General features: G+C 42.4%; 1 protein-coding gene across 3 annotated transcripts; it reads left to right on the forward strand.

The window, feature by feature from the left end:
* The first annotated feature begins 58 nt into the window (after nt 1–58).
* phf1 (PHD finger protein 1) lies at nt 59–24,518 on the forward strand. Of its 3 annotated transcripts, none has more exons than XM_084358354.1 (15): nt 59–164; nt 2,624–2,702; nt 2,845–2,926; nt 3,594–3,680; nt 5,854–5,948; nt 6,474–6,622; nt 8,250–8,345; nt 10,704–10,772; nt 11,004–11,127; nt 12,664–12,731; nt 13,238–13,375; nt 15,604–15,682; nt 17,131–17,246; nt 17,906–17,992; nt 19,771–24,518. In XM_084358354.1, exons 2-15 carry the CDS (start codon nt 2,625–2,627, stop codon nt 20,279–20,281), a joined length of 1,779 nt encoding a protein of 592 aa, XP_084214480.1. In that variant the 5' UTR covers nt 59–164; nt 2,624; the 3' UTR covers nt 20,282–24,518. The 3 variants fall into 3 exon arrangements, with proteins under 3 accessions (XP_084214480.1, XP_084214479.1, XP_084214481.1); XM_084358353.1 differs by lacking the exon at nt 59–164 and adding an exon at nt 1,227–1,879; XM_084358355.1 differs by lacking the exon at nt 59–164 and adding an exon at nt 1,228–1,879 and having other exon boundaries at nt 13,238–13,369.
* The last annotated feature ends 432 nt before the right edge of the window (nt 24,519–24,950 follow it).

Genomic DNA, 24,950 nt, shown 5'->3' on the forward strand with positions numbered 1-24,950 from the left:
TTTAATCTGCCAGGGGCCATTTTGAACCGCACGGCGGTGTTACCACACGGTTGACTGGTGGGAGTAATGTGTAAGACGTAAATAAACAAGAAAAGACACAAACAAGGCAAAATAAACAAGTAACACCTTGAAGTGGATCCATGAGCCCGCAGCCAGAACTCACTGTGAGTATCAGCTACTGTACATTACGCTTAATTAAGCATTGGTGTGATTTAATGAGCAGATTTTTATGGTCTTGATCTTTGTCTTTGTTTTAAAGCTGTAAATACATTTTCTTCATATTAAATACACATTTAACGATGTGAAGTTTTGGTTTATGGATCTTTTTGTGTGGATAATATCTCACACGTGTGTGACTCCAGCTGGTGTAATCAGAGCCATACTTGTGTCGCGTGAACAATATTTCCCATCATACATTGAAATTAGCCACATCCCGGATGTCTTGTGAGAGGAGATGACCCTCTGGGTGCCACATCTGTCCTGCAGATGTGGCGTTTGTCCACTTTGGAGTGAGAGCTTGTAGTTATTTCAGCAGAGGAGAGGCGGAGAGTTTATTGCAAATGTGGAGAAATTGTGTAAATTGCGTAAAGAAAAGATGGATTTTCTTTGTTTTTTCTGTGGTGCACATTAGTGACCTCACCTGTAGGTTTAGAGTGGTATGTAATTTTAAAGTTGACTCATTTTTTAAAGAGGTAGTATGATGTGCAACACCAAACTCCACTTTAAAAAAGACAGAAACATTGCGTAAAGGAAATATGGACTTCTTTCATTTTTTAAAGATCTTTTGTGGTGCACATTAGTGACCTCACCTGTAGGTTTAGAGCGGTATGTTATGCTTAAGTTGACCCATTTTTTTAAAGGGAGACATTATGATGTGCGACACCAAACTCCACTTTAAATAAAGGCAGAAAAAACGGCAGATAAATCGCATTGAGTTCGGCAGGACAGAGGCTGATGATCAGTGTCTGTGAGGATGAGTGTAAGTGCTCGTGCTGCCTGCTCAGTTTGAAAACTTTTCTCCACGGGTTCTCCTAAACTTGGCCGGCCCCCCTTGTTGGAGACCAATTAATGAGGCGGCTAAACTCATTAATTGGCCACTTAATTGGCCCCTGTCGCTGCGCGCGCTGCTTCCGCCGGCTCTTAGCGCACCGCCAGCCCTCCCTCCTTCCCTCCCTCCCTCCCCGCCGCCAGACATCACAATCCCACCTTGTCACAACGATTTAGGGTCAGCGCCTCAGACGGGAAGGTGCTCTCGCCGTGGACTCCCCCCCCTCCCCACCTCCCTCCTGCCACCTCTGGATCCCCCCCTCTATCAGTATCTCCCTCCCACTCTATCTCGGTGTTTTATGTCTGCGTCACAACAAGTCGGTCGAGAGCGAGAGGCAGAGGATGATGGCGTCTCTGGCGGCTTGATTCCGGCGCTGCTCTGACAAAAACCCGCCTTTAATAGCATCAATAGGTGGTGGCGGAGAGAGGAGGTGGAGGGCGGGGAGGGTGGGGGGACAGGAGAGCAGAAAAGCGACGGGGAACATGACGAAACGGCACGGCGGAGGACGGACAAACTAGGCTGAGAGACGGACGGACAGTCAGTCGCCTTCCCCCCCTCTCCCCTCCCTCCTCCTCCTCCTCCTCACCCCCTTCCTCCTCCCCCCTCCTCCTCCTCCTCCTCCTCGCTGACGGCTTGACTGACACACACACACAGGCGCTTGGCACAGACAGGGACATACATGCACATCATCCACTTTTTGCGAACACGCAGGCTGCGCATCCGAGCGGGCAGTAATTGGGCAGCGGAGATCCACGAGCAGATGAGGGCATTTCATGTCCAGCCTGCCCAGGAATCAGTGTGACCCCGACGGAAAGGAGTTCGACTTGACAGGTACCCTTCACCGGGCCAGCGTTACTGTACCAAATATGCCCGATTTCCTTCCCTTTTTGATTCACAAAAGGCTATACGCACACTGTTATGCATCCTGCGTCTGTCTTTTCTTGACTTGAGTGCATGCACTGGAACAAATGCTCAGCGTGCAGAGATAATGCCCAGCACGGTCGTTTTTCACGCAGTCTATTCAAGTTTTTAAAAAAGATGTTGGGGGAGAAAGAAAGAAGAAGAAGAAGAAGAAGGAGGAGGAGGAGGGGGGGACACAGCAAAGTGGCTGGCAGATGCTTCAAGTAGCTGCACACTGATCTTTTTGCTCATTCAGTCAAACTGTATTGCAGCAGTCATCATGCAGTGTTTTGTGTGAGTGTGTGTGTGTGTGTGCGTTTCATGTGTGTGCAGTAATCATTTGTCTTGCTCTCCCGGGTTGTGTACTCACTCTCATCTTTCACTGTGGTGGATACAGGCTGTCGCTATGCTCTGGTCTGAAAGGAGGAGGAGGAGGAAGAGGAGGAGGAGGGTGGTGTTGGTGGTGGTGGTGGTGATGTTGGGGGGGGGGGGGGGTGTGTGTTTCGGATTTTTAACCCCTTTGCACCGAAAAGCCCGCCTGTCTGAGAGCCAGCCGAAAAAACGCCGGGGCCATAAACCCCCTCTGTCAGCAACGGCAGCAAAGTATTCAGCGAATAAATCGGATTTCCATTTCACATGAGCCCTGCTCTCTCTCCTCTCCGTCTCTCTCCTCAGGATGGGGGGAGTAAGTGAAGGAGATGATGTGTTGGCTCGATGGAGTGATGGACTACTGTACCTCGGCAATGTGAAAAGAGTAAGTGCATGTGGGAGTGTGTGTGTGTGACAGAGAGATACTTTAGAGAGTGTGTGTGTGTGTGCAGTGAGTGTGTTGGATTTGAAAAGACTTCCATTTAGTTTTGTCAATCATTCCTGCTCACCTGCTATCTCCCTCTCAGGTAGATGGAGTCAAGCAATGTTGTCTGGTGAGATTCGAGGACAACTCGGAGTTCTGGGTGCTGAGAAAGGACATCCACTCGTGTAAGGAAAACTCTCTTTCCCTCCCGACAGATAGGAGAGTAAACAGCTTCCTGTTGGGAGCAGTTTTTTTTTTATTTCTCGGGTGTTTAAAAATGCTCCTAGGTTGAGTTTTTTTAATGCGAATCTTTTTTAGTTTGAGCGCAACTCGCGACTACAAGGTGTTTGTTTCCACTCTCAAACTTTGCCTGAGGAGTTGAAGGAGCACTTTTCCTGATTCTTCCCCCTCGTGAGCTCCAAACTTTTCAGTTTTTTTTTCTTCGGGATCCGAGAGAAAAGGCAGAGAAGAAAATCACAGTCACGTCCAAGGTTACGACGCCGAGCGCTCCGAGTGTTCTGATCAGGGCCGCGTTGAGATGTTAATGTATATTAGAGTCTATTTACGAATTTATTAGACTAATGACACCTCGGGGAAATGGCGCCCCCACTCCACCAAAACATCAAGCCAGGGGGGGGGAAGTTGGACGCTTGTTAGGACCAGCCTGAATATCCTCCCGTCAAATGAAGTGAAATCTAAAAGGGTGCAGGAGACACTGAAATCAATGAGGTGGCAAGGATGTGAATCAATATACATAAATTAATGCTGTTGACTGCTCCCTCTCTGTCTTCCTCTTTCACATTTACTTCCTCCCCTCCCCTGCCTCTCTCTGTCTTTCTCTGTTTGCCTCAGTCGCTGCTGGAGTGGAAGAAGTTTGCTGTATTTGTGACGCTCCGCCTCTTAAAGAACCCCTCATAAATTGTCTTAAATGTCGCCACGGTAAGGAAGCACGCCTGATCATACGCTGTCAAAGCGCTGGTTCTCCACCGGTTCTCGCGCTGACCTTGAAGATTTGACACAGTATGGTAAATAACAGTGTTGCTCTTAAGAAGAAAAACAACAGAGAAAAACCGTATATCATAAATGATAGATACGAGTTGTTGTACCGGCGTCCTGACTGGAATAAAAATGAGACAGTCATAGACGGGGCCACTTTAATCGCAGGCTTAAATGCCACAAGATGTCTTTACTTGGGCTCATTTAAAGATCACAGGCGGACATATTTAGAGACATAAAAGTACAATAATTAAATGATTTTTTCACGAAAAACTTTGTCAATTATGTCATAAAAATATCTTAAAATCAACTTCGCCCTCATTGACAAATCCAGAATCTCTGAATCCAAATGTTTATCCGTTTCAAAACTTCTGGACACAACAACCTCGTCCACTCTCAGTTTGGGCTGCACTGGAAAATATGGCGATAATTCAGCTTTCTCCAATATATATATTTGGGATGGGGATTTTTTAATATTCGAATCGTCATTTTAATTATAAAATTTGAGTGTATAGTTCATACAACTACAGTTTTGCCTTAAAAACATATATTTTCCCTTGTTTTTACACTTGTTTTACCTTTAATATCTTCGAATAATGATCGAATAGTTCCTGGTGAATATTGAAAAGCATTTTTCGATTTTAAAATCCAGGAATTTCTTCCAGATAACTTGAATAACTGTGTTTGTAAAGAATTATTAATTCCAGAATGATTGGGATAATTTTGTCAGGGAGTGCATTTCATCAAACAACCAAAGAAAGGACCTGCTAAAAAACATCAAGAGTGATTGTGGTTCGCTGAGCATGCAGAGCCTGCATGTCACTCACAAGCAACAAATGCACATGCGAGAACCCTTAAAGGTCTCATGTTGTAGAGCGTGACATTTCCATGACTTGTCTTTTTTTATATAAAGCAGGTGCTAAAAGAATTACTGTGCAAGTATCAAGAGAAACGCACACAGACGTTACTCAGAAACCAGACTTTTAAACGAGCCCTCAGGACCTCCGTAAGACTGTGATGTCACAACCGCCCTCAGCCACGCATGACAGTGGTTGCAAAACACTGGCAGAGCTGATGCAGTAACAGGTTGGGCGTTGCCTGCTCAAGCTTGTGAAAGCTGACCAATCAGAGCAGACTGGGCTTGTCGAGGGGTGTGGCTTGTAGAGACAGACAGAGCGTTCAGACAGAGGGTGAATCGAGGTGCTGCAACAATGGACAGTTTCAGTAAAATAGTGTGTTTTTGATGCTAAAGCATGGAAACATTTTCTAGTACGCACTTAAAATGAGAGCGATATGAGACCTTTAAAGGTCCTATTTGTAAGAAAAGTTGATTTTTGAGTCTCATTCCCAACTCATCAAATACCGACGGCCCGACCTCAAATCCCAATGCGTCAGTATTTGACGAGTTGGGATTGGGACTCAAAAATGAAACTTTTCTTACAAATAGCACCTTTAAATCAGACTAAGTTATGTATATTAGACAGGCGTCTCTTGTAATCCTGGAGAATGAGAACCGTGAGAGTTTTGCTTTGGTATTAAGCAGTCAAAGAAGTTGTAGCGTGACGGTTTTGAGTTAATTTGCCGTCCTTGACGCTGCATGCCTGCAATGTGACTAATGCAATATCGAAGCTTGGACCGATATATTGTGCAGCTCTGCCCTCAGCATTTGTGCACCGGCTTCGAAAACGTGTTAATAACGCTCTAATTTGCACACATTAAAACTCAGATTAGCACAGAGACGGGTGTAAAAACAGTCCTCTGCTGTCGAACTCTGCACACACATCGTTAAAGTTTAAAATGATGAAATAATATACACTGAACTGAAAGTGAGAGGAAGTCGTACAAACGCTCGGCACCAGGATGCACAAGCAGATTTCACCGTCACGTCTTCTTCACGGCTCAGTCAGACGAGCGTGGTTGCTGACAGTTTGTTTTGAGGAGAAAGCACAAATACACTCCCGGCTCCCGGGATGCAAACGGTATAGTAAAATGTTTTGCATGCTGCTGAAACAAACTAGCAGAGCACTAAACCTGGAGCCGCCCTGCCATTATTGTCACTCCGGCTGTCTGTCTTGTAAACACGAATTAAACGCTCTGCCTCCTCCTCCCATTACAGGTTATCATCCAGAGTGCCACACGCCAACCATCGAACCGGAAGCTGACAGCGATTCGTGGATATGTCGGCAATGTGTCTTTGCAGTCTCAACCAAGGTCAGGCTGCTAATCTCTTCGTCTCACACTCCGGGTGGGGGGGTGGGGGACATTCAGCGTGTAATATGGGAGGAATCCAGTCAAATATATCAGACTTTGCTGCCACTATACTGTTGTGTACAGCAGAAAATGGGTTTATTCGAGGCAAAATTCCCTCAGCATCGAGTTCAATATTAGATGTTCTACATTGTGTCCGAGAAATCATGAAGAATCGATAGTTATGAAGCTGAAAAATTACGCTGAAGTTGAGGGAAGTACATCTAAAGTCAATCAATCACATGTGCTCCAGTTCTGTAGATATGAGATGAGAAAGCATCCAGTTAATTGTCAATCGGTCAATGTCCATATCTCATTGTCCAGACTTCGCTGCTTCGGACACTATCTCTCACGGCTGACCTACAATAAAATGAGACGAATCGCTTTTCTCCCCATCGAATGTGATCAGTCTCCCTCGCTGTTCTGACATGACAGTGATTTGAGGGGTCACCGACCAATCAGCTCTGTCCTGAAACTGTGTGTTTTCAGAGAGGCGGGGCCCTCAAACGGGGACGCTTCGCCCGGCTCATGCAGTTCATGAAACTCCGGCTCCCGTACCAGCTGTCGTCGTTAGACTGGGACCCGCAGCACCTGACCAATCAGCAACAGTGTTACTGCTACTGTGCCGGACCTGGAGAGTGAGTGACGCTGCAGAGGCCAGTTTGAGTTTGAATGTACAGTTTGTGTTTGCTCTGTAACGTTAGTAGGGCTGGGCGATATGGCCTTGAGATAATATCGCGATAATTTTGCGTCCTTAGGCGTGCGACGATAGGAAGATTTGATGTCATGGTTATCCTGTCCTGATCTTAAATAAGTAATCATAAATCATCAAGTCTTCCTGCACAACTAAAGGCTAAATAAATGGCCATCTGCTTTAACTTGTAGCTTGTTGGAGAATAAACAATGTGCAAGTCATGCCTTCAGCCACGGTGACAGGCTCAGGCAACTCAAAATAAATCAAGGAAACCAATATCGGACTGTACGTCAGCGAGCTCGACAGCTTTTTATCTTGATTCGTAATTATTCCGATTATGAAATGATTAACTTATTGTGATTGTTGTTTTACTGTGATCCACAATTAAATCCTTGATCGTCCCATCCCTACTCAATATTTTGAATTCTCCTTAAAAGCACTTCATAAATGCTAGGACACAATATTTTTAAAAGAAAACCTCAAAGTTGTAATTGCGACAGTTTTGTAGGCATGACTTTTGGTAATTTCAATAAATAGGGTAGATAGAGCCAGATATTATCGATCGATAATGGCCTATCGCAGATATATTGGACATTGGCTCATGAATAAACATTTTGGTTTTAAAAACTCATCGAGAAGAAGATGCATATGGTAATTTATAATTACGGTGATGTTTATTGTTCTAGTGCGCTGCTGTCATTTTTAGACAGCTAGAAGTTTTTATTAATCTGTAAAATACCTGCCTTCATTCATGCCTTACCTTAACCTAATATTGGTACAGGCATCGACCCCAAAAATTGCATATCGGTCGGTCTCTAACATTAACATGGTTGTTAAAGAACAAGTAGAACAGACTGGTAAGTTCAGAAAATGTCATCACTTTGCTGTAAAGCAGCTGTCAAAACCAAGAAAAGACAACACTTACATCACAAACAAACGATATTTAAAATATATAGTCTCAAGTCAGGATATCGATATATTGCCCAGCCCTAAACACGAGGCGTTTTCTCTAAAAAGCGTGATCTCATCACGTCAAACTCATAATGTGGATTTGTTTTTTGCAAATTGCATGCAGCATATCAGACATGTGTCAAACAGTATTAGCAGTTTGAGTTAGTTTTGACTGTCTTGGGACGATATATGAGTGATGTTTACTGCACCAATTCAGATACTGTCAGGTAAGTTGTCAATCAAAGAAACAAATATACAGCAAACTATCTTCTGAATGCATTCACTGTGTATTTCATATTTCACTGCTTTTGTTTGTGTTGCACTCCTTTGCTCATGTGGAAAACCCCCCCTCCCCCGCCCGCCCACCTGGCCTCGTAAAGCTGTACAAAAACTCCCAAAACTGCCACATCTTCACGAGCAGTCGGACCCGGTGGGAGTTTACACCTGAAGACGCATTTCATCTGAGAAAATGTGAACTGGCAGCTGCAGTCATCATCCTTCAGTCCTCTCTCAATTATGCATAAACGCAAACTTGTCTGGTGGCAGATGTTGGACACATTCATTCATTCATTCATTCATGTGTTTAAAGTCTCTCGATGTTTTTTCGTGTCGTCCCGCAGGTGGAACCTGAAAATGCTGCAGTGTGGAGGCTGTGGTCAGTGGTTCCACGAGGCCTGCACACAGTGTCTAACCAAGCCATTACTGTATGGAGACAGGTGTGTTACTGCAAAAAAACACTCTGGATATTTCATATTCAGCATGTCATTACAATAAGTGAAACGTTTTCTAGCTGCAGCTGACACACGTAAACACTTTTGACACCAACACTTTATTATTAGAGTTTGACTGCTACAAGATTTTTCAAAGCAGGTATCAACATTTGCAGCCCAGTCTCATGTCAAAGTGTGCAGCAGACCTGCAGAATTTCGAAATAAAATACTTCAAGCTCCTGTTAGTCAGATAGTGATACCGACGCTTTGGGCTTCCCGACTTGTCAAACGCTGACACCTTGGGATCGTAGGTCGGGTCGACCGCCAATCCGAAAGCATCAGCATTTGACGAGTTGGGAATCTTATCTATGTAACTATCATCCTGTCACCAACAGGAGCTTTAAACTGAAATGTAACTTAAAATAGGTTTATATTTTTGTTTCAGCCTGCTGCATAGTCATGTTCGTGCACGTCGCATGCGCATACATCATCCGTGATTAGTCACGAGCGCAACATTCGTGGCTCCGAACAGGAATTAGCGAGAAGAGAAGTGTGGAGCAGGAGGAGGATATTTCAAGCGGTGGCTGCTTCGACAGCGCCGCTGAAACGTCCGCAGCACCTGCTAACGTTAGCAGCAATCAGTGCGAAACAGTCAGTTGAATAGAGCCTGGGCGTGAAGGTGCAGGGCGCAGCTACCAGCAGGGGGCAATAATGACGGTAGTAGAGGATGAACGTTGAATAAAGAGAGTAAAGAGTGAACATAAATACTTTCTATGACTGATATATTGGCTGTTTTTTGGCTTTGTTACAGCAACTTTTAACATTTTTGATATGTTAAAAGTTGATATATGCGTGTGAATTATATGCAGATACCGATATAACCATGATAAGACAACATTAGCTGGTAATATCATGTTTATATATCAGTCAGACTCTAATATTTGGATTGTGTTTTCACGGGAGGCATGTGGCGTCTCTGTTGACCTGGTTTAAGTCGATCAGTTTATTTTATTGGTTCACGGCTCACCACATGTCGTTGACCTCGTTAGCTCCAATACTGAGGTTAGATTGAGCAGAAACCTACCTGTGCTAGAAACCTATCTGTGCTGCAGCTAAACTAACAGTGGTTTTCATTTTTGACACTTTATTTGATTAAGTGATTATATCATTCAGAAATGAGTGAAAAAACATGATAAAAACCCAAAGATATTCATTTAAAACTCATATAAAACAGAGAAAACTAATATATTTACAGTAAAAAGCTGCAGCCAGTGAATGTTTGGCATCTTTACTCGATGAATAACAAACTAATGATCAATAATCACATATATTCTTTTGTCAATTAACAAGTCAGCTGTAGATTTCAGTCTGATTAATGATAATCAAATGAAGACGTCTACATGACAGCTTCACTCGTCAGAGAATTAACTTAATTAGCTTAAGACTAAATCATTAGTGCGCGTGTTAATGTACTCGCTGACTTGTGCTACAAGGACGAGAGCTCCTCGCACACTGGGAGCGAAGGGACGGTGACAGACAGCCGAGCAGACATATCAGCCTCTCTGCTGCTGGTAGTTCAGATGTGATGTTGGGAGGATATGCAAACTGCTGATCGTGGTGCAGTTTGATAGGCTGCATCTCACGCGTGTAATAAAATGTATCCATCCATTAAGTTATTATTGTCATTAACCATCTGTGTTAGCCGTCTGAGTCCTACACCCACCCTGACACCGTGTTATTGCCGAACCTGTCTGAGGGTGGAAGAGAAAAAAAAAAAAAGGAGGGATTAGATTTAGATTGACAGTCGGGGAGAGTGAGGCCGGATTGGTACAACATCTGCTGAGCAGGTGATGGAGGAAGAGTGAAGACCGAGTTCACAGTTGGAATAGTAAACGTGTGCCGCCGTCATACCGCGTCTGCTCTTCATCTTTCCCGGTGACCTTCAGCGAAACGCATGAATATAGAAGGACGAATGCATATAATGTTGTTGTGGCGTGAGCTGAGTTTCAGGGTCACCCAGGACAGAATATATAGTGAAACAGACACACGTGTCTGCTTATCTTCAGTTCAGATTGATATATATGATAAAAACGTCCACAGAAGAGAGACTGCAAGGAAAAAAATGACAATGTGTATGATTAACTTGGACTAAATGATAAGAATCTGCGAGGTGGTGGATATATTTTCGGCCAAAATAGTTAATAGAAGACAGTAATGTACAGATTGTGAGGATAAAATGGATAATATTCCACAAAATTCAAGATGACAGCCATTTTCTTTTAACTAAATGACAAATGTATCAACAAAATGATATTTCACATGGAGGTCATGTGATGTCTGTCTGATTTCTTGTGTCTTTTTTAGGTTTTATCAGTTCCAGTGCTCGGTGTGTACAAAGGGACCAGAGACCATCCAAAGACTACCCATGACCTGGTGATGTACTGACATGTTTGCAGCAAAAATCAAAGCAATTTTACACAGCAGTTATTTTACTGTGATAGAAAAAAACATCAGGAGTTTAAAAATAGTGTCTTGTTTTCTTGTCAGTGCCGGTTCACGCACAACATGGTGATACAGTTATGTGTAATAAAGATGTGGTTATTGATTGTACCTGTTTCTTATGATCTAATTCTTCCCATTTATTTTTTTGTATTTAAAATGCAGGGTGGATTTGGCTCATTTAGTGCTCTACCATCTCTCGCTGTGCTGCAAGAGGAAATACTTTGATTTTGACCATGAAATCCTGTCCTTCACCAATGAGAATTGGGAGTCGCTGCTCCTGGGCGCGGTATTGATATTTCCTCGTTTAAGCACCATGATGAAATGATGTGAAATGCTGCCAGCCCTTTTGCATTTGAGACTTAAAGCCTATTAACCACCATTAAAGTAAAATTTAATGTTTTAAAAAAGAGTGACCTCTGTGTGAGTTTAAAGGGAAACTACTAAGTTAAAGAACTGGATATGACATTGCATGTTTTTATGATGTGGGAGACGGTGGTTCCTGACCTTTATTGGCTGACGTTCCCCCATGAGCTCAAGTAACCCTCCCCAGCCGTAATTGATTTTGAAGATGTTATTTAGCACTGTTAGCCTACTTAGGTTCTTATAAATTGCTAGAATATTTCTTCATACATTTTTTTGAAGTGGGTTTGGTTTGCATTTGTGCTAGGCTACTACTACTTTGTCTTTTAGCTGAGAATTTTCCATGTATCCATTAGTTTTAGCGATTATTTCTCATCAGATAGCCTACTATTAGCTATCGATTTTAACTGTTTATCCAAAACATGTATCTAACAATTCAACTGTTTATCCATTAGGCTACCCTTAGCTAACTGAATACGATTAGCTAACAGTTCAGCTGTTTATCCATTACTTTTAGCTAACTTACTGTATACGATTAACTAGAGCTGTTAATTCATTACTTGTAGCTAACTTTTTTCAACTGTCTATCAAATACTCTGAGCTAACAAGTCAACAATTTATCCGTTACTCTTAGCTAACATGTTCTGCTGTTTATCCAATAGTCCTCTTTTTTTAGCAAACAATTCAATTGTTTCATTAGTTGCTGCAAACTATAGCTACCGTGACAGTAGCTACTGTAGCTAACCCCAATACGTTTAGCTAACAATTCAACTGTTTATCCCTTCGCCTACTTTTAGCTACCTTTTCAGCTGTTCGTCCAATTGGACTACGTCTAGCTAACAATTCAATTGTTTATCCCTTACTTTAAGCTAATTTTAGCCATTTAGCCACTACTGTTACCTCACTATTTCTGTTTGTCCAATAGCCTACTGTTGGTAAACGATTTAAACTGTTTATCGAGTATGTTAAGTGAAAGATTTCAACTGCTCATGCGGGACTTTTAGCGAGCTAAGTGTTTCAACTGTTGATCCAATGGTTTCAGCATGAATGCAACAAACATGAATGAGTTTCTGACAAATCCTCAAACTAGTGCTGAGGCCAAAAGTTGTGCTACGACCCCTTTAAAGCCCGAAGTTTCTCCACAGAGACTAAACAGGAAGATGAAAGTAGAGATGAGGGGGGATTTTTTTTTAGCATTTCCTTTACATCTCACCGAGTTCTCGGGTTCTCCTTTAATCTGTTTTCATCTTAAAGACATTTTGAAATGCATTGTTTGTCCTGTCATCACATGACAGCAGGGTTTTTTCAGCCATGTAGCTGCAGCAATCGTTTTTCCATATTAACACTATCGCTGTCAGCGACTGTAAAAGAAAATGATTGTATGCATTAAAGGCTCTCTGTCTTGATGGCTGTCCGCTGTGTAAACACAGCTTTGATTTTTCATTCCTGTCTGTCCCTCCAGCTCTCTGACACGCCAAGGCAAGACCGCTGTCACAATCTCCTCAACGCTCTGAACTCCCACAAGGACAGGTAAGTCATCACATATGATGAGAAGAATAAACAGCGGCCGCACATGACTGGATTGATGAGTAGCACTCCATGAATAGAGGGGTCTTCTTAGTGCTTCGCGGTTCGTAATGTTGAACACGCTGGCTGAAATGAGCGAGGTGAAAATGTGTGACTCTGAATAAAGAGGGAGCAAAAAATGGGACGTGGAAAAATGGAGGAAGATGAAATTTGCTTATTTTGTCTCGTCAAAGACGGACGGACGTTGTTGTTATTAAATCACAATGACAAGTTGAAAGGTGGGATTGTTTTTTTCTGATTTGGGTTGAAATTTTCGAGAAAAAACAACAACTTTGCAGCGACAAAACTGCTAATTTCTCCAGGCAAAGACTGCTGTAATGATGTGTAGTTAATTACAGTACATTTTGCAACACAATGTTAAAATAAAACACAAATAAAGTGACGCCACGTTGTAAGAATCGACACCAGACTGTACAAGCTGCGTCTCTGATGTCGCCCCCTCCCCCCAGGTTTGTCTCTGGGAAGGAGATCAAGAAGAAGAAGTGTCTTTTCGGGCTTCAGGTCCGAGCCCCGCCTCCACTGACGTCCGATTCGTCGCCCCTCATCACCGACCCGCCGACCAACATCACCCACCGGAGAAGGTCAGAGTAAGGACAGCGTCTCTCTTTTCAGCTCTTATCTCAATAAAGAGCGGCGGGACTCCCACAGGGCGTATAGTCATTACGCATGAACAATTAACTTCAGGAATCAAAGGACTGCAATTTTCATATGCCAGCAAAAGTATCAGTGTCTTAATAATCTCCTAAAAGAGTCTAAAACCCCCCTGTGTGCCTGCACTTTTACACCCCGTTAGTGTGTGTGTGCACGTGTCCTGTAGTCTGCAGATTTCACAGACACGCTTTCCGTTTTAAATAATTTTTTACCATTTAGCCGCTGCTTATTCAGGCTGAATTGCAATGAAATAATTAGCAGTGGAGCAGCAGTCTTACAAGGGAATGTGATTGGGGTGGTAGATTCTTGTTTTTCTTTTTTTCTTTTACCAAAAGCTCATATTATTTGAGTGTCTGATACAGCATGAAGTTTGCTTATATGGAAACCACCTAATTTATCCTCTAGTTTTTTATGTTTTCCCAAAACTGGAATTTCAAACTTCAATACGATAAATCAGAGTAACACTGTCGACACAAAACATATAATCCTACTCTATAAATCGTTCAGTAATTAGTCGTTTTTAGCCCCTTTAGCAGCTGACGCTATAGATGGTGATGCTGGTCGCTCGTCTATTTCATGAGCCAGGTGTGTAGGAGAGGAGCAAGTTCAGGAAGCCTGATGAAGGTCTAGCACCAAAATGTTGATAATAAATGTAATTTTGTGAGGTAGACAGTGTGTGGGAGTTTGCTTGCGACTTTAATTCGACACAGAAAAAGACTCAAGGACAGACTGACATGAAATGTGATGTCTAAACCCTCAGAGCTCAGGGGGAAGTAACACAAAGAAAGACAGTATGGATAAAACAAAGTTAAGTTTATTCCAGATGTTAGATTCAGGGACGATTTAGACTAGTTTCCTGGTTCAATAAGTGAGAAAACAATTGTACAATTATCTCTACAAGGTTAAACAACATGTCTGAAAAAAGTATTTTGTATATCGCACCGAGCAATTTGAAACCATTGATCACATTATTAATAACTAAATTGTATTTTAAATGCCACTGAAATGTTTGTGCATCATCCTACAAAAATACCAACGTGCAAATCATGTCAATATGTACCTTCATGTACCGTGTACATAATGAAATCTAAAGTTTAACCGTCGAGTATTTGTTGTGCCGACAATCCTCAGAAGATCATTTCTGATGATTTAAATGACTTTAGTCCAGGATCAACACTGTCTTCTATGACTCAGACTAAATCCAGGTCCAGAATTAATCAAATAATCATCTTTGTATGCAAAAGAAGATTCATGCTCTCCAGAAGCTAAACCCTTTCCATGTGGCAGACTAAGGTTGTAACAATATGAGATTTTCAGGTTATGAAAACTAACTCCGGTTTCACTGTATCGCGACAGAAATACACAATAATTTCACAAAGTATTATGCCTGTACTGTATGTCCTGGCAGAAATGAAACTTAACATGAAATTAATATATTTTTCAATAACACTAATACAGTAGAATAAAATACCGTAGCTAAGAAAAAATACATGACAGGATAACTGTCAATTTTCAATCAAAAGCACATAAACAAACAGTGTTTTGCTGCAACCATTGGCCACCTTGCAACACAATTCACTGAGCGCGTTCATGTTACTCCGAGGACGAATCCTTTTTGATCCTGACGACTCGTTAGCCTCGTCCCCCCCAGGACAAACTATACATTGATATTCCTTCTACCTGTACGGCTCTAATTAAAGCAGAATGAAAAGCACGTAGTTCATTACGCTCTGCATTATCGAATTTTGTGTTTTAATGGACATTTCAGCAGGTTTTTAGAGCTCCAGGTCCGTTTATATAAACAAGTCAGGAGTCAAGCTGCAAGGAGACGAGTTCAGTTTCAAGCAGAAGAAAGTCAATGAGGGAAATTTGGGTAGAATAAGGCATCGAGCAGGAGCAGGAGGAGGAGGAGGAGGAGGGTTTTATATCATTCTTCTCATATTTTTCAACCTCTCTGCTGGTGATGTTTGTGCTCATATATATGTAAAATATGTTGCTTACATAATACATCAAAACCGTTCACTTTATCATCCCTCTGCTCCCTTATTCTTGTATTTTACACCTCTCTGTAGGCGTTTATGGAGACGCACTAATAAAGTAGACATAGCAAAAAAAAAACCAAATGCTTGTATATTAATTTATGTGTGTTTTTTGTTCACTTCAGCCCGTTGTCACTTCCCTGCCAGAGGAGAGTGGGGGGTGCAGAGTCGCGTAAATCAAAGCGTCGCATCATGGAGACACAGGTCAGTGCCTCTGTCTCCACCTCAGGGCGAGGAGGGAGGCCCGGGCCACAAAACCTCTCTGATTATTTTTTTCCCCTTTTCTCTTTTTTTTTCTTACGCAGCCAGGTAAACAGCTCTGTGCGATCCAAATAACCTGTCAGTCAGGCGCTGTGATGAAGGTTCATTTCGCAGTCTAGATCAGTCTTCGTGTCTTTCAGCGCCCGGTGCAGCTCAGTGCCTCAGTATTTTCCTCTTCTCTCTCTTTTTTTTTTGCTGTATGTTTAATGCCTGCTGCTGCTTTAGAGTCTGTGGTTAGACTAAAGGTAGCGCGTGAGAGATGAAGTGTGTTTGGCTCGGTTAAAATGTATAATTCAAATGCAAACTTGGCTGCACAAAAACCCGCTCATGTATTTCATCAACATCTGCAGTTCTGCACCGCATTTATCATGATCATCAAACCCAATTCCCAGCGGATCGCGCCGAAACAGGAAACATCACATGTGGCAGTTACTATTTTTACACGGCAATCTGAACGGAGAATGCTCATTGTACTGTGTCCTCCTACACAATACTCAGATCTGCGTATGTGCACATACAGTAATCCTGGAACAATACGCTTCAAAGAGCACTCGTCTTCACTCTGGCACATCCAGGCCCCCATTGTGCCCCTGTGATTGATGCTAATCTCCGTCCGTCTCGGAGGCGCAGGTTTCGTTGTAGTGGGGAAAGTGAGATGGGAAGGAATGCTGATATGCATAGCCTGGGATCACTTCCAAGTGCACTTTGCAGTCGATTACAGTTTGGCCAGGTGGCGCTGGCACCTTGACAGTGCAGCATTGACAGAGCACATCCATTTAAAGGCACAGACGTCGAGTAAGGCCACTGAATAATAATCTCCCATCCTGATAGTAATGCTAGAGAAGGGAATGATAATGGGCCAAGTGTGGTGCCATATGTCACAGTCCAGCGGTGAGAAATGCAAAAACCCTTATGTGGCGTCGCCCCCCCCACAGATGATGTTTCCAGTGATTGATCGCTCCGACGGTGCTCTGATGTTTTTACTTTTCATGGGTCCTGACTCGGTGTGTCAGGAAAGCTGCCTCACTAACCAGCCAGCTCCCTGAGATATGTGATGGAGGTGATATATTTAAGTGGGACTTCCTACGGCTGTGTCTGATGAGCCTTGATGATGAGACTCACATTCATTAATGCTTGTAGTGTGGATTTATAGACACGTCTGCCCTCAGGAACGGCTGGATCATGAAATTCAAGCCCTCATTTGTTTTTTTCTAAGAACGCAAAAGCTTCACAAAATGTTTATCGACTCGGATTTTCAGTAAACAAACCTTCATCGAGACGTATGAATTTCATTTCCTGCTTTTGTGGCGTGGAGGTTTCAGAGCCTGATTGACTCCTGTGATCATGTTGGCACCCAGACAAGCTGATCTGTGTGTGTCTCCTGTGCCCAGGCGTGTCCACCCCCAGTTGCTGCCAACCCCATTGAGCTACTGCCATGTTGCCATGGATACATGGGAGGGGCCAGCCTTTACAACTCCAGGAAGTCAGAGGAGGAGCTTAGTTTGAGGTAAGGGGTGTTGTACCATCCTGGTCTCTGTATTGTCACATTATGGATGGACAGTGAAGGGATCAGGTGGATCATGTGTTGAAAGACCAACTGCTGGTTAAAAAACGCCGATGAGCTTTGATATTTTGTCCCCAGATTTGGCCTTCCAGCCACAACAGATCTACACAGACAAAATGATATGCGACGATGTATAAAATATTGTAGTTAACTGATAGAGTCTTTTCTACTGTTTTAAAACAGCGTGATAAAAATGTTTTATTTTAGATTAAAGGTGCTGTATGTAAGATTGGCCACCTGTTGAGTTCATACTCCAAACAAATAGGGGGCAGCATATCACCAGGGTCACCGCTAACTGCTGCTAACTGTAGCTGCTATTAAAGTAGTAGCTAGTAAGTTCAGTTAACCGTGCAGCTAGCAGTCGTATTAGCTGACTCTGACCAGGACTGGGAGCTCAGAGCACCAAGGGTGTGTTGTTGTTGTTGTTGTTGTTGTTTGCTATCTATTACCCTGGCTATAGGGCTAGCTGGTTAGCATTCTAACTTCAACACAATACAAACAGGTGCTATTATTTCTTCGCATTTTGTCGATCATTTTCTTACAGAATGCACCTTTAAAGTGCCTGTACAGTTGTGTTCACCCTCTGTGCGTCTCGTCCACAGCTCTCCTCCAAAGCGGATGTACGCCCTGTACCACACCTCCTACAACGGAAACAACGGGCTCTCCAGGAGTCTCCATCACTACAACAGGTTTTACTCATCTGTCATCATCATTTCTACAGTATATACAGTCACATGCTGGAGCTGCTCTGTTCAGCCACAAGATTTCACTGTTGGCAGACAAGCAGCTCAACCCAGTTCCTCATTTATTTCAGTTTTTATGTTTTCCTCCACAACAGTTTAAGTATCTTCCGTTTCAGAAATGGTTTTGTGTTGGAGTAGCGGCTAACAGTCTGTTAAGCTGCTTCAAACTGAATTTTTGTAGCTGCATGTAATCAAAAAATGTTTTCAGATGATTTTGGCCTCTTACGACCTTTTTGAGTTGTCTCATTATGTTCCTCAGAAGTCATACATTAAAGTGCTGATAAACTTTAAGCTGCTAATTGCTAATCAGGAATATAACTCACCTTTGAAGCAGTTCATATAATTAGGATTGATTACATCAATTTAAACCCTGCATTAATTGATTTCTTTGGCTACTTGCGGGGCGGCGCGACCGCAGCATCGACATATTGTCTCCTTATAAAGTTGATATGAGGCACGTATTAGCGAACAGTTGGTCATTTACACGTCCAGCAGACACGGAGCAAAATTAGCATTCATTTGGAGTCACATTTCTGGCCACCTGACAAATACAAATCCAATATTCACTCCTCCATTTAGCTCTGTCTTAGTCGAACTCTTGGGGGAAATATTTTGGCTCTTTAGCTGCCAAATGCTCCACTACGTTCACCAGCTAGCGCTAATTTTGTCCGTCTGCTGTGGTGGTGCTGAGCAGGTACCGAAGAGAGAGGGGTTTTTTACAGCTTTGCAAAGATAACTGCAGGAAACAAGATTGGTGATAGCAGTCGAAACGCAATCTCATTTTTGCTGCACTACTTTTGTAGGTACAGCTAAATGACAATAAAGCTTTGATTGATTGACTGATTGATCAAAAGTGCATGTGACTTACAGGGTTTCTCAGACAAGTGCTCCCCTTTGTGATGGACCTTGCAGAGAAAAAGAAGAATGGTATTGTATCGAGATGGAACGGCCAAGCAGCTGCAGCTCTTCCATTTCTGGCAATATTGCCTTCACTTCGCCTTCAAAAATGTGCAACAAAAGAAACGGCTATGTCCGGTGTAATTTGCTGTCATCCATGAAAACCTCAGCCTGACATCGGAAGAAACGCTTAGAGAAACAACATCCCACATGTTGTCGAATGCACGCAGTACACCTGTAGTATGTAAGGAAAGCTTTGCTGCAGCAGTCACACATCGTCTTTTCATTCTCATTCTTCCAAATGATTTCTGATGCACTTGACAGGTCGTTACTTTTTAATTCTACATCTGATTAGGACCTGAAATGTTGTGCATACCGCCACACTGCATGAGTGTGTCAAAGCCACACTTAACTTGATATTTCTGCAAATCTGTTGCTTTTAAGAAGATGAAACTCGGCACACAAATCCTCCACGAGCATGTGTGCGACATATTAAAGCATTGTATCAACAGCGCCACCCGATCTCTATAACACATGATTCAGTCAGCACCATTGGACGTCTGTCGCCAATGCTGCCGTGAAGTGTGATGTCATTCACCTCTAGGTGGTGCTACGGTGCGACTGTGCTGACAAAGCTCTATGAGCGCAGAGTTTTGTGATGAAATTACTACAGGACATTGATTGTTACAGTATCACTGACCGCAAGCAAGGTGCAACATATCCAGTGTTTTATTTTGAAGTTATTCCAACATATTCAGATAAGATTCATTTTTAATTTTTCAATTAATGAGCATAATAAAAATGATCCTTGTCTCTTATTTTCCCAGCGTGGAGGACACCTGCAGATTACCACCACCTTGCTTTCCATACCCGCTCAACTCCAATGGCAACCATCACCACCACCACCTCCACCAGCACCAGCACCATCACAACCACAACCACCAACACCAACACCAACATCAACACCAACACCAACACAACCACCAACACAACCATCAGCACAACCACCAACACAACCACCAACACAACCACCAACACCAGCCGGGCCAGAAGCAGCTGGAGCCCCTCATCCTACGTGATGTTCCCCCTTACCAGGCCGGCATGGGCGGCGGGGGTGGCGCAGGTGGAGGAGGCGGAGGGGGAGGAGGAGGCGGCGGTGGCAATGGCGGTGGCAGTAATGGTGGTGGTGGAGGAGGCGGTGTGGTAGTCGGAGGCGGGGACGGGACAGTTGCCAGGAACTGGGGGGGAGGGGAGGCGGTGAGGATCTTGGCGAGACGCGTCACGCCAGACGGGAAGGTGCAGTACCTGGTGGAGTGGGAGAACGTGAGTTTGTACTGACACGCAGAGGGCAAACACGAGACGCAATGACTGTTCTGCAGTTGCCACAGGAATACTGTGTATGTAATATGTGGCAGTGTTCAAAGTACAAACAGAAAACAGAAAGAAAAAAAAATCCCTACACGTCGCAAATCCAGGTTGCTCTCATAGTGTCACCTCTATTCTACTTCATTATAGCTCACTACTCGTTACTAAATGTCCCTCTTTGCTAGTGTTTCTCTGATATTTGTACTGTTAACTTTGGAATATGCCTTTGCATTTATCATGTTTTACAGTGATGACGGAAGATATCTAAACCTCCTGACGATTTGTGAACACGTCTGTATTTGTACTCACATCTTGATATATATTAATGCGGGTAAGCAACAGTACACTTCAAGAAATTAAGAAAAGAAAGATTGCTGCTTTTTCACTGCTTGTGTAATGGAGGAAAACTTGTATTTAATCTTTTACTTGCTACATTTATTACATGTATTTATTGAGTATTTTGCATAATTCAAAAAGTTTGTCATGATCCATCCATGAGAATCACAATGATGACAATAACCCATGACTGTTTTAGTCACTGGGAGACTTCATGGTCAAATTCGTGTCAGTTTCAGAGTCCGTGACATTAAAAAAGTTTAAACGACATGCTGAAAAAAGAGAGAAAAAATAGTTCAATATTTTGAAAACACTCTTGTTTGCTTTCTTGCTGAGAGTTAGATTAGAAAATGGATACCTCTCTCATATCTCAAATGAGCAAACCCCCCACAGTGTGGACCCATTAACAGTCAGCTTGATATGCATAACATTGGTATGCTGTTTTAAAAGCAGGACAACATCTTTTTGAAATTAATTAATTTACAACACAATGTGGCACAAAGATTTGCAGGTCAAAAGGCTGAAAGAGGTAATGGGTAAAAACTTGCCACATCTTTCTAAAGAGCGAATGTTTTGTAGATGCTTTTCCAGTATTTTCATATCTAAATTATAATGTGTGGTAAGATCAAACTTTGCATAGAATTACAATACTTAAACGATGTTGAAAAATTACCCTGAGGCACTTTTCAAACCAAATTCATCCCAATCATAGTCCTGATATCTTCTCTACGCTGCAGACAGACATGAAAGCGGCATCGATCGTCCTCCTCAGCTTTCACAAGAAAGTGAATACGAATATTTCCCAAAATGTGGGACCATTACTTGGAAAAAAAAAAACCCACCACCAACAAAAAAACAATAAAAGTCAGCCTGTTTTGAATCATGTTGGCGTATTGTCTTAAAAACAGGCTAAATCATTTCAAATTGAAGTAATTTACAACACGATGTGGCTTATAGCACAAATATCTGCAGAACAAACATTACATTTTCTTAAAAAAACACTGAATTATAAAACATCATCTCTAGAAAAAAAGTAGTAATAAAATTTTTACATTTCAAACCAAATTCACCCCAATTAGAGTCCAGACATCCAGACATCTTAAAGACTTAAAGACTAAGATCTTAAAGGTCCCTTAAATAAAGATAATGTTTAAAATTCACTAATATTTAGAAAAGGAACTTCTTCTTCTGGCATACGATACGGAGATTCAAGGGTTGATCCAGCCAAACAGCCAGGCGCCAACCCCACACACTCCCATCAGCCTTTTCGCTTTTATAACCGCTCATTCATCAACCGATGGTTAATGTTCACGTGGAGTTCGGTGAGAAGATTAGCCCAGAAATGAACGGTGATGGATGGTCCGTCATCAGCGAGAGGCGTGATGACAGCTGGGTGGCGGCTGCTGGCTGCTGAGGGGAAAAGCAGTAACCTTTCCGTGTAACCGAGCAGCACGGCCAGTCTTACACAGTATTTCTGACCACACGGATGGTAGTTTGATGCCTTGCTTAAGGGCACGTACGCAGCAAACAAATCCTCTGGAGGTTTCCATATGTTTATCTCATCGCAGTATGTTAATAAGAGATTGTATACATGTTATTACGGGGTTACTTATTTGTTATGTTAGATTTTGTCATGATTTACATTTAGCCTACTGTATGTATTAGAGATAGGAGCCACAAGAGGGCTTTTGTTTTATAGATAGAATTATATATTCACAATATATTGCTATGACCAGATAACTTTATTTTATTTTTTTGACGTGGTTGCATAGTGCCTATATGGGTTGTGTACCTGCCTATTGGTCTGCTGACCCGAGTCGACCAATCAGACGACGGAGAGACGAGCGAGGCTACTACATAAGAGGATTTTCTTTATCAAGCTGACAGATACAAACTACATGGGTTAACAAGGACCAGTTATAATATTGAGAAGAGCCTTTTTTTTTTTTTTTTTTTAATGAGAACAGACTGTGATGTTACTGTACATTCCAAACAAACAACAAAAAAGAAATATATATGTTGCTGACACGTCTGTCGGACGTCAACAGAACGGATATTATTTGGGAAGAAGGCGTTTCCTTTTTGTTCTAATGAGTGTTAGATGTGACAGAGATCAGCTGAAGGTGCAGACACTCGACTGCTGTCGTTCAGTTTTAATGTCTTAGGGAGTTCAAAGTTACAGTACAGGTAAAGAAGACACTGATAGGCCCAACTTCTAACTCAGGCCCATAGTATCTTCCAGGGTCTTGGAGTCTATAGATTAAAAAGGCACAGCATGGCATTCATGGAACGGTTCACCCAAAAGTGAAAATTCGGTCATTGTCTGCTCACTCTCTTGCCGATGGAGAGTCGGGTGAAATTTTGTACTTGACAAAACATTTCTGGAGCTTCACAGAAAAACAGCGTTGCAACATTCTCCTAAACAACTGAAGTAGCTGGGGACTTGTTTTAAAAATTTTTTAAAAGTTACCCGTAAAGTCTCTGGAAGCCCTCGAGATCCCAAATTGATTTGAAAAAATGTTATTTACAACCTTCGTATAGCGGAAATCTTCACTGTAGCCGCTAAGCTAAAAGTGTTGGCACACACCCCATCCGAAGTGGGTGCACGAGCTCAACAGCTTTTCTATTTGCTCCTCTATATCGACGCTGTTGAAAGGAGCTGCAATGGTTAGATAATAGATCAGACTGGAAAGACTGGAAATGTAACGTTAGATCGGACCGTTCCCGTTGACATTGTCTAGCGCTGCAGAAGCGCGTCGTTGAGCTCGTGCACACTTCAGACAGACGGCACGCTAACTCTTTTAGCTCAGCAGCTACAACGAAAATTTGGGCTGAAAAAGGGTGGAAATAACGTCCTTTCAAATCAGTTTGGGATCTCAGGGTCTTACAGAGACTTGGATTATGCCAGACGAGCTGTACGGAGCCATTTTATGTTTCTTTTTCTTTTTTTCTTCACGTTTTAAAAACAAGTCCCCACTTCAGTTATTTAGCAGAGCGCTGCAACTGTTTTTGCTGAGAAGCTCCAGAAATGTTTGTGTGGACTACGAAACCTCACCCGGCGAGTATATAGAGACTGAATTTTCTTTATTTGGGTGAACTGCTCCTTTAAGAAGCCGAAGCCTGACTGATCGCGTCCCTTCTTCTCAGATACGTTTATAGACTCGAGTGAGGTGCTGAAGTTGGATCTTATCTTTGTGCAAACAGGTTACACAAATCTAGAATACTGTGGTGCAAGTTTCAGAGTTTATATTTTATACAGAGGTTTATTTCAGCAGTCTGTTGCGATAAAACTTACATACCGTATACATTTATCAGTTCTGTCTTTAGAGAAAGACTGTAGTACAGGTTTAGTTGTAAAAGCAGAGGACAAATACAGCATTTATACCGTCATAATCAAAACAATGCAAACCTCTCAGATTTTATTTAAGTACCGACCTCTCTGTTGAAGTATCTCCTGCACCTTTGCAGACATTTCAGGCCGGTGAAATGTCGTTGCATTGCGATTTTCCATCCTCCTCAGTGACTATTTGACTGTAGTTTATTAGGAAGGGGGTGTGTCGAAAACCTTTCTAGGAGATGGTGATGAATGTATCTGTGTGTTTTCTATGGTATGTCTATACCCGTCAAGTGCTCGTTATAGGTTGTACTCTAGGTGGAACTCAAACCGATTAGTTAAAAACAAAAATAGGAGGAAATAAAGACATCACCATTGAGGAACATCGTTTACTTTGGGGGGAGAGGTAGACTTCTTTTTTCTGATTAGTAGTCAAGTCCAAGTTCAGTTCGATGTATTTTTGGAGAAATTACGTTTGTACATGTATACTCTGCGTTGACACCTAATATGTAACATGAATAATAAAAAAATCACCTCGTACATGTGTTGTTTTGTTTGTCAGGAAATCATCAAGTCAATCTCACACTTATTCTGTCAGTGCGTGTCTGTTTTTCGGTTTAAAATATGTTGTTATCTACCTTGTTTTGTCTTATAAATGAGCGATTAGGTATTCAAAAGCTACAAAATGTCTGTACCAGGCTGGCAGCACAGCTTGGGTGTGGTTGATGTTAAATGCTGCTTTTTGAGCCGAGCACAAACCAGGATCATGAACTCTGACTCAACCCCCGAAAATGAGGAAATTCTGGTAATTTCTAAATAAGTGTGATGACATAAAGGCAGGGTTAGTGTCCTCTCGGGGGTCAGAGAACGGTCAAAAGACACAATAACTTGCAAATGATTTAACTGAATGAAGCATGACTAATTAATCTGCTTCAGTTGATATGTCAAGAGGCCAGATTGCACAACTGCAGA

Source organism: Pagrus pagrus (genome assembly GCF_965226575.1).
Source record: "Pagrus pagrus genome assembly, chromosome: 7".
NCBI classification, from domain to species: Eukaryota; Metazoa; Chordata; class Actinopteri; order Spariformes; family Sparidae; genus Pagrus; species Pagrus pagrus.